Source organism: Microcaecilia unicolor, chromosome 2 (assembly GCF_901765095.1).
Source record: "Microcaecilia unicolor chromosome 2, aMicUni1.1, whole genome shotgun sequence".
Taxonomy (NCBI): Eukaryota; Metazoa; Chordata; class Amphibia; order Gymnophiona; family Siphonopidae; genus Microcaecilia; species Microcaecilia unicolor.
Window position 1 is genome coordinate 567760154 of NC_044032.1, and position 10698 is coordinate 567770851.

General features: G+C 46.1%; 1 protein-coding gene across 1 annotated transcript in view; it reads left to right on the forward strand.

The window, feature by feature from the left end:
• The window catches only part of LOC115461562 (acid ceramidase-like), a 213712-nt gene extending 204841 nt beyond the window's left edge, over nt 1-8871 (forward strand). Inside the window, exon 14 of the mRNA XM_030191471.1 lies at nt 7599-8871. Coding sequence (XP_030047331.1) covers nt 7599-7688 — 90 coding nt within the window. The 3' untranslated portion in view covers nt 7689-8871. The remainder of the gene's footprint in view (nt 1-7598) is intronic.
• The last annotated feature ends 1827 nt before the right edge of the window (nt 8872-10698 follow it).

Consider the following 10698-nt stretch of genomic DNA (forward strand, 5'->3'; position numbering starts at 1 on the left):
AGCCAGATTTTTACAGTACAGAAGACAAGCATGAAATCCAATCCTCTGTATTGGGCATATAAGAGCTGGTGGGGGGGGGGGGGGGCAGTAAGGGAGTGTCTGTTTTTGTATATTGGGCTGTGTGTATAATATAGGATGCAGTAGTGAGGGAAATGGGAAATGTTTTATGCCATCAAGTACATCAGGAGTCCTTTTACTATGGTGCACTAAATGCTAAGAAGCCCATAGGAATAAAAGGTGAAATTAGGCCTTGCCTGCTAATTTTCTTTCCTCTAGATCCTCCAAGACCGTTCAAGACGCTTGGGTTATGCACTCCTACCAGCAGAGGGAGACTGAGAACACTAAAACTTCTTGTACAAGTAGCCTGAGCAGACCTTCTACTAACCAGTAAAACAGTAACAAAGCAGAGGAACAAAACACCTCCACCTAAACAAAACCACTGAATCCACACTCAGATCTCCTCCCCTTAAGACAGGGGAATTCAACTGCAGATGGGCACAAACGGTACCACAAACTGCCCTTAGTAAAACTCCAGGACCCAAATCACAGGAGCTACTAGAAATATCAGCAACTGAAGTCTAAAGAAATTATCATACTGAACTGTCCGAAACATTGGGTGGGCTCTGGAACGGTCTGGAGGATCTAGAGGAAAGAAAATTAGCAGGTAAGGCCTAATTTCACCTTCCTCAGCAATACTCCAGACCGTTCAAGATGCTTGGGACGTACCAAAGCAGTAAACACATCTAAGGGTGGGACCTGCGAAGCCCAGAGGACAGGACTGCAGCTCCAAAACTGGCATCCTCCTTTGCCTGTACATCCACTCTGTAATGTTTGACAAAAGAATGCAGGGAGGACCACACCGCCGCTCTACAAATATCCACCGGTGCAACAAAACTACTCTCTGTCCAAGAAGCCGCCATCCCCCTAGTGGAATGTGCCTTGAGCCCCACCGACATCGTACGGCCATGCAATATGTAAGCCGAAGAGATGGCATCCTTCAACCACCGAGCTATAGATGCCTTAGAAGCAGCCGCTCCCTTCTTGGGCCCCCCATGAAGGACAAATAACCTGTCCGAAGAACTGAATTCCTCCGACCTGCGCAAGTAAACCTTCAACACTCTGCGCACATCCAATTTCGCCAAACGACGCTGAGACGCATCCCCCGTCCGGTCCCCCAAGACCGGCAATGAAATTACCTGATTGACATGAAAGGAGGATACCACCTTAGGCAAAAACAAAGGCACTGGACGCAGCAAAACCTTTTCCTTAGAAACCACAGAAACTGAGGCCTACATGAAAGAGCCTGAAGTTCCGAAATCCGGCGAGCCGACGATATAGCTACCAAAAAGATCACCTTCAAAGTAAGGTCTTCTATCAAACAAGACTCCATGGGCTCAAAAGGAGAACCCACCAAAGAGTCAAGAACGATATTAAGATCCCACTGAGGAACTACTGGCCGCTGAGGACGAAGCAACTTCACCCCCCCTCAAAAAACGGACCACATCCGGGGAAGACGCAACCGACCTGCCCTGCACCTTACCCCGAAAACACGCCAAAGCAGCCAGCTGCACCTTCAAAGATGACAATGAAAGGCCCTTCTCAAAACCATCCTGCAAGAAATCTAAAATGCACGACACAGAAACTGTTGGAGGGACACATGCCCGGTCCCCACACCAATCTTCAAATATGCGCCATGCATGCACATAGGCCAAAGACGTCGAACGTTTGCGAGACTGCAGCATCGTCTGAATCACCTGAGGGGAAAACCCTTTTCTTCTCAACCGTTCCATCTCAAGGGCCACACCGAAGAGAGAACCGATTCGGATCCGGCATGACAAATGGACCCTGACACAACAGCACTGAGCCCGCCAGCCGCAGAGGCTCGCCTTCTAACAAGCGCATTAGATCCCTGAACCACGGCCGACGCGGCCAATTTGGAGCCACCAACACAGGACCCGCATGACATTCTACCCTCTGTAGTACTCTACCTATCAAGGGCCATGGGGGAAACACGTACAGCAATACCCGCTGAGGCCACGGAAGGACCAATGCATCGATCCCTTCCGCTTGCGGATCCTGACACCGACTGAAATACTGAGGAACCTGAGCATTCTGTGCCGACGCCATGAGATCCACTACTGGCATTCCCCACTTTAGAACTATCAGGTCGAACACCGACCGGTGCAGAGACAATTCTCCGGGGTCCAACATGTGTCTGCTTAGAAAATCCGCGTTCACGTTGTCCACCCCGGCCACGTGCACAGCCGAAATCTGCACTAGATGCCTTTCTGTCCAACTCATGAGCAGAGTCGTCTCGATTGCCAACCGCGGACTCTTTGTACTGCCCTGCCGGTTGGCATTCGCTACCATTGTCTCGTTGTCTTACCGCCTTTCCGACCACCCTTGAGCGAAACGCCAACAGAGCTAGCCGAATCGTCCTCGTCTCCAACCGGTTGATAGACCACTGAGCTTCCTCCGTCGACCACCGCCCCTGCGCGGACTGACCGAGACACTGAGCTCCCCAGCCCAGCAGACTGGCATCTGTTACCAGAATCACCCACTGAGGAGGTTCTAACGACATGCCCTTTTTCAGATGGGCCGAGCACAGCCACCACTGGAGACTGCGCCGAGGAGCCCCCCTCAATGGCAACCGCAACTCCAAACTGTGTACCTGAGACCACCGGGACAACAGAGCCGCCTGAAGCTGACGCATATGTGCCCTGGCCCATGGTACTACCTCTACTGTCGCTGCCACGAGGCCCAGAACCCGAAGGTACATTCGAACCGTCGGACTCTGAACGGACATTAACAGCCGGACCTGCTGCTGAAGAGAGGCGATCTGAGAATCTGGCAGAAAAACACGACCCACTGCCGTGTCGAACCGCACTCCCAAGTACTCCAGACTCTGCGATGGGATCAACTGACTTTTGACTACATTCACTACCCATCCGAGAGATTCCAGAAGTGCGACCACCTGAGCCGTCGCCGCCACACTGTGAGCCCGAGACTTCGCCCGGATCAACCAGTCGTCCAGATACGGATGCACCAGAATTCCCTGCCTCCGCAAAGCTGCTGCTACCACCACCATTATCTTGGAGAAGGTGCGTGGAGCCATTGCCAGACCAAAAGGCAGAGCACAGAACTGAAAGTGCCTACCTAAAACAGCAAAACTAAGGAAATGCTGATGGGCCTCTCGAATCGGCACGTGCAGATACGCTTCCGTGAGATCCAGTGACGTGACAAATTCTCCCTGACGAATAGCCACTATGACCGAGCGCAGAGTCTCCATGCGCGCCCCATTGACCCTCTTGAGATCTAAAATGGGTCGAAACTGGTCCTCCTTTTTCGGCACCACAAAGTAAATGGAATAACAGCCCATTCCCAGCTCGTGCCGAGGAACGGGTACCACAGCTCCCAACTGGATTAAGCGACCCAGAGTCTCTTGAATAGCATTTAACTTGACTCAAGAGTGACAAGGAGAGGGAAGAAACAGATCCGGCAGCGGGTGCTCGAACTGCAGCGCATAACCATCGCGAACGACCTCCAGCACCCACTGATCTGAAGTAATTTGGGTCCACCCGATAAAACAGACGATGTCACGCCCCGACCTTCACCAGAGGCTGGACCCGCACACCTTCATAAGGAGGACTTATTACCATTTCCGGCACCTCCGGAGGAGTCCCAACCTCCTCGACGACCCCCTCGAAAGGACTGCCTCCGCTGGAAAAACCGGCTTTTAGAAGGGGACACAAATCTGCCTGGCCTGTACCGCCTCGCGTCCTTAAACCGACCTCTAGCCGAACCACCTCGACCAGCCGCCTTAGGCCGTAACTCCGGCAACCGTGAGACCTTGGTATCCTCAAGACCACTCATCAGTTTATCCAAGTCCTCTCCAAAGAACATAGAACCTTTGAAAGGTAGAGAACACAACTTTGCTTTAGAGGCCGTATCTGCCACCCAGCCCCTAAGCCAAAGAGCCCTGCGAGCTATCACCACCAGAGCCATATTCTTAGCCGAAGCCCTTAGCAAATCATAAAGGGTGTCTGCCAAAAACGAAGACCCCATCTCCAATTTGGCTAGGTCCTGAACCAAACCAGTCCTATCTAACGCAGGCTCATCCAAGAGCTTCTCCGCCCAATGGAAACAAGCTCTGGCTACCAAGTCCCCACACACAGAGGCTTGCAAGGCCAAAGCCGACAAATCAAAGCTGCGCTTTAGAAAGGACCCTAGCTTCCTATCCTGAGGATCCCGTAAGGCTGTACCGCCATCCACCGGAATGGCCGTAGCCCTAGTAACCGCTGTAACCACCGCATCCACAGTAGGTGGTTTCAGCAGGGCCAAATCTTCCGGAGGCAAGGGATACAGCTGCACCATAGCCCTAGACACCTTACAAGCAGCCTCCGGCATAGACCATTCCTGAAAAACCATGTCCCTAATGTCTGAATTCATGGGAAAGGAACGAGAGGCTCTCTGAATCCCCTTAACCAAGGGATCTACCTGGGGTCCCTCCGCAGAGGGAGTGGCCGCTGGAGCAAACTTCAAAGTAGAGATCACCTGATCAATGAGCTCTAACAACTCCTCCTTATGAAAAATGCGAACCACTGAAGAATCTTCCCTAGGCCTTAGCCCATCCTGATCCTCAGACACATCTAAGAGATCCTCCTCTCCTGGGTCACTCCAAACGTCTGACCCAGGCAGAGAAAGTATCTCCATAGGCTCCGGAATATCCACCCGTGGGTGCTTAACTCCCACTGAGCTATCAGCCTCTGGGGAACAAACAGCCTGAGAGGGGCCAGCTCTCCAGGCATTATACAGAGACCAAACAAACTCAGGGGGGGGAGCCAGACCCCCCCCCCCCCCGACGCTGCTGAAGCCCCAACAACACTTCCCGCAGTCTCCGCGATGGACCCCCTCGCGCCTGAGGCAGCAGGACCATCGCGTATCTGTGGCTAAACTAGGCGTGCTTCCCGCCACACACGGGTCCCTCGGCACCGGTACGAAATGCGCGGCCAAAAGGGCCGTGCTTCCCGCCAAAACCGGCTCCGTCGAGGCCGACCCGGGACGCGCAGCCAAAATGGCCGTGTTTCCTGCCGTTGCCGGCCCGGAATGTGCAGTCAAATCGCTGCCCAACACCTCCGCCGACTCAGGGGAAAGCACGGGGGCAAGAGCGCTGACAATGTAGGCTCCCCACAAAATTTACATTGGCCACCTTTCATTTCAACGCCGTGCTTCGCGCAAAACCGATACCTCGCCGGCTTAGACATAATGGCCACGAACACAATAAAAACAAACAGTTGCTTTGTGCTCTGACAGACTAATAGGCAAAACTGCCTAAGGCAAGAACGCCCTTGAAGACGTTTTATCTCTGGACTGCCACAAGAACGGCCAAAATAGCCGCCTATTTATTTATTTATTTTTCAAACCTTATTCACAAGATATATCTTGTACAAGAAACACAGAGATATTATCTGAAATAACAAAAAATATTCTAAAGTAAATATTCCTCTTTTCTTAGACCACTAATTTAGAGGAGGAGGTCAGTAAAGTTGAGGAGAACATATATCACATTAGTTCATAATAGGCAATAAGGCCTGGACCCAAACCACGGGCTATTTTACAATTACTTTACTCAACACTAGTCCCGAAAGTCATTTGGTAATTTTCTTTAAAGCAATAAAGCTTTTCAGCTGATCTGGTTCATAGAAAACATATTTGTTACCCACATATCTTATCATACATTTGCACGGGTATGCCAGTAAAAAACTGGCCCCCAGTGCTTTAGTATCTTCTCTTAATGCAAGAAACTTTCTCCGTTTTTCCTGAGTTGTTCTTGTGACATCCGGGTAAATCCAGATTCGTGCACACAAGAATTCTTTTAAAGCATTTTTAAAATATAACTTCATTATTGAGTTCAAGTCTTGCTCGAAAACTAAAGAAACCAACAACGTAGAGCGAGTGTGGATTTCGGTTAAGGATTGCTCTAGGAATGCAGTCAAATTTTGTAATCCGGAGGCTTGTTGCATTTGATTCTCTGGTTTTCTCTTTTCCTCCTCTCTCCTTTTTTGCGGTATTGGAAGGTAGTAGATTTTGTTTATCTGGGGAATATGGTCAGAGGAGTAATTGAGAATTAGCAGACAAATATTTTTTAAACAATTCAAGAGCACTCAGTTCTACCATTTTAGGAAAATTCAATATTCGCAAATTGAGCCGCCTGTTAAAGTTTTCAAACTGGTCGATTTTGTTATGAATAATAACTTTATCCTTAATTAGGCACTCAGTTGTAGTTTTTAATGAACTTAGTTCTTGTTGGAAAAGTATTTTCTGGCTATCAGTATCTTGCTTGATTTTTTCTACAGTCAGACAAAAGATCAACTTTAATCACCAAAGAGGCAGTGTCCGAAGCAGCTTTTGTAATTGTCTTATTCAAATGCTGTAACATTATCCAAATGCTTCCTAGGGTTACCTCTGTAAATAGCTCCTGCTGTAATCATCTGCAGGCTTCTCGGGCGGGGCTCCTTCGTGGAGGATTCCTCAGCCCCCCCTTCGGAGGCTTCTGAAAACACTGCCTCACCTCTTGTGCTTGCAAGACACAGAGGAGGGTTAAGATCTGGCGAGGAAAGAGTTGTTACTAGCCCCAGGGGAGTCATCGCTCCTCCACACGCTCCCACAGCAGGGCTCCTTGCCTCCTTCTCCCGTGGCGTGCAAAACTATCCAGGGTCGACTGGACTAACTGGGTGGTTCCTGCCATGGATGGTAAGCTTTTTACCACCCCTTTCCTTTTTGTATGAGGCATCTTTCAGAGAAAACTATTATGTTTAAGATAGAAAAGGAAAAAAATCCAGACAGCATCGATGCATGCTAACAGGCAACATCCGCCATCTTGAAACGCCCCCTTCAAATAGCCGCCTTTTAAAAACGTTTATTTTTTTTTAAACCTCGTTACTGATGCCTAAACGCCTCAAGGGTACAGAACGAGGTCTGTAGCCGAGGTCAAGCAGTCCTCCAGAGGAAGAGCACAGGGGGAGGGAGCCGGCCACCCCTTAGGACTTACACCCTGTAATGGAGATCCAAGTGTGGGTTCTCTAACATTTACAACCCAACCTAGAAACCCCAAACAGGCCTACCAGACTGAGTACACTGCACAGGCTGCACACATCTACCCTCTGCTGAGACTGAGAAAATACTGGTTAGTAGAAGGTCTGCACAGGCTACTTGTATAAGAAGTTTTAGTGTTCTCAGTCTCCCTCTGCTGATAGGAGTGCATAACCCAAGGGTCTTGAACAGTCTGGAGGATTGCCGAGGAATAAGCTTCTTAGCATTTAGTGCATGCTAAATCCATTAGTGCACCTTAGTAAAAGGAGCCCCAAGTGATTACATATAGAGAATGACCAGAAAAAAATATGCATGTGCTGTCTGAACTTTGCAGCCTTAGTGTCCCCTATAATGAACATTTTAATTCTGATTAAAAGAACATGTTATCTGCTTCTCATCATTTAACCTAAAATGTTGTTCATTTTCATATATATTCTAAGTAAGAATATTAATGTAAACTTTCTAACTTAATTGATAATGCTCAGTGGTTTGTTCCTTTCCATCAGTTAACAACATACACAGCCCTGATGAGTGTTGATGATGGCACACTAGAAACATATCTGCGGGACTGCCCAAACCCTTGCATGCCTTGGTGAAAAGGACTCTGCTAAAAATGATGTTTGGAGGTTCACAAAGAGGATCATCAGTGTGTGAGTAAAGGGAGATCGAAATCGGACTAGGAAGCAGAATAGCCAACGTCCTGGAATTGTACAAGGACTTCTGCAGCATCATTTTCTGGAGACTCGCAGCCTTCCCAACACCACGTTCGGACTCATGATAGCTTTGAGATGCTGCTTCCACTTTTTGGGCATTTGTGTTAGCTACAAATTGGCAATATCAGGGAGCTATTGAGGCCACTCTTGGATGTCGCCTTAATCTCTTTCCCTTGCAAGTTAAAAATGTAAAGGTTGTCTTTGTTAATTGACCGCTTTTTAAATGCCACATTTTGGCAGGTTCGGTTGGGCATGTTTAAAAAAATGGTGTTAAGATTTGGAGTTAACACGGATTTTAGCACATGTTAAGTACAAATCTAATGCTATTCTTTTTGAGGAAATGTTGTATGCAGGTCATTTTGCTAATGTAGCCATTAGGGCAGTTAACTGCCAGGTTTTAATGCAGGAGCACATAGCGACTCCTGTGTGAGAGGCTCTTAAGTGATTCAGCGTTAACTCAGCACGTTACCTAGGACCATGCCTTCTCCCAGAGAAATCCCCTAATGTGCACAGAATGCCTTAACATGGTCAGCACGTGGGAAGAGCTTAATGCTGTTTAGTGAACACCCCTCTATTCCCTAATGAACTAGTGTTCTCCAGGTCAGAGACATCAGTGATTAACTTTTTTTTTTGCAGTTTATTCAGATTTTAGTGTTGTAACGGTTGTTTCATCTTTTACTTCCAACACATAGAAGGCAGATGTCCCTTTTGTAGCTCATGTGTTGAAAGTTTGTTATGATTAGATTGTCTTATGGAGGATGTTTTTCTTTTTCTCAGGTTTAATTTTATCTTAGGGTAAATAGGCAGCTGTTTCTTGTACAATGAAGGTATGCAGTGATAACTATCCTATGCACAGTTCTTTTGTCATATGCTAGTTTTTTTATGTTATAGGTTTTGATTACTAGCTTTCCAGATTTTATATAAATTTGCCCTGATGCATGCTTAAGTGCTGAAACTTGGCCAAGTCCGATATTTTGGACTCTGTGAATGTATTAATGAAAAGTAGTGGTTGCCCATTCCAATGTGTTCTTTTTTTTTTTTTTTTAAAGTATGTTGTTTCCTTAAACATCAACACAGTGCCTTCACATCGTGCTATATGATTAAATGAGTACAGAACTACCATATTCTATGTTGCAGGTCCAACTTTATGGAATAGTCTGCCATTAAAGCTAACAAAAATACAATAAATTAAACAGTTTAAGCAACAGCTAAAAACGTACTTTTTTTGTGCAAGCTTACGGAGTTGAGAATGGATAAAGAACATGATGGCAGTTAGTTAAAATGTTTTAGTTTTTATTATGTTTTTCTTGGTATGTTGTACATTGTGTATGTGAAAGTGTAAACTGCCAAGAACTGCTGGATTGAGGGGTATAGAAGAGATTGAAATAAATAAACTACTGTCTTTGGATGGATGGCCTGATTGAGGCAGTGTCTTGGTAGGACCAGATAGTTCCATTTACAACCTCAAGGAATATTAAAAACGCAGTAAAATTTCCAATTTCCTTACATCCTCCTCCGATCTGTATCTTTGAATAATGTTATCCAAGAGTTATTTTGGGAGCTATGTGGTCAGCATGTTAAACCTTTGCTGTAGATTCACTTCATACAAGACAACAGCTTGATTCCTTATTTTAGAGTATTTAACTCAGCTTAACTACTTTCTTGGGCGTAGGTGAGATCTGTTTGTTATAGGCCTTATTACATAGTTTTCCAAAACTGAAGGTAATTTGGGTTCACTATGATAGGGTATAAATACCTATGCAGTTGAGACTCATTTTTCATTTTTGAATATGTCTATAATAATTTTCACATTACATAATATGTTGGAAAGAGTTATAAAACAAACTTAACGTTGTGGGCTAAAAGAATACAATTCAAAAGGCGTTAGACTGAAAAATGTACGAGTGCGAAGACTTTTACAAAATGTTGTGCCTACAATGTTTGGGCATAAGCAGAATACTACACGTTAAACAGCAGGGAAATCTGCTTCCAGTAGTGAAAGAATACTTGTGGGAAGGTACACCATTTATAATGTATGGTAGAGCAAAGCTGCTTAGGTATTAGCAGAGGTCAGCAGGATCTCAGTCCTTATGCCTGTGACATGATTCAGTGGAATCCAGGCCAGGGAAAAGCTTAAGGGGACAATTCTATAACCATGTGCTTTATATTTACACACCTACTTTCCTGTATACCAGAAGATAATTTTCCTGGTGCAGCAAAAGGCCATGGTGAATGTGTTCATGGAGTCGCTGCACCAGGAACTAAACCAGACAATAATGAAACTGTTAAATGGACATGAAGATAAAAAGGAAATAATGTACTGCTATTGTTATGCCACAAACTCTGTATTACGGGGGTATGGAAAGAGAGCTCCTTAAGAAAGCGTGAGGGGCCAGGCACTTGCGTCTGTAGTGTGGTTGGAGAAGAATCCAGACTAGTTTGGTTCCCTGATGGACAGCTTCCACAGCAGTAGAAGCCATTTCTGTCTTGGACAATAAAGAGCCGAGTATCATTTCCCTGTTCTCTGCTGAGTTTTAGAAAAGGCTTTGCCACTAGAGGAATTTAAAAATATGCACATAGGAGGCCACCTTCCTAATCTAGGAAGAAGGTAGGTGTTGATGCTTTTGTCATACATCCTAATTCTTACTCAAACAGATGAAGTTTTCTCCTCAGAAGCAATGCGTATAGATCCAGTGATGAGATTCCTCATTCAGCTTTTTAGGGAGCACTTAAAACTCTGCTAGGATGTTGTCATCTTCTGTTAAGGATGTGGTTCTGAAGGCCAACTGTTGTGAAACAGTCCAATTTTCACAGCCTCAAACTTTCCACCACAGAGGTATGATCTGTTTGCACCTGCTTGTTTACATATAACTTAGCTACTACTACTACTTAA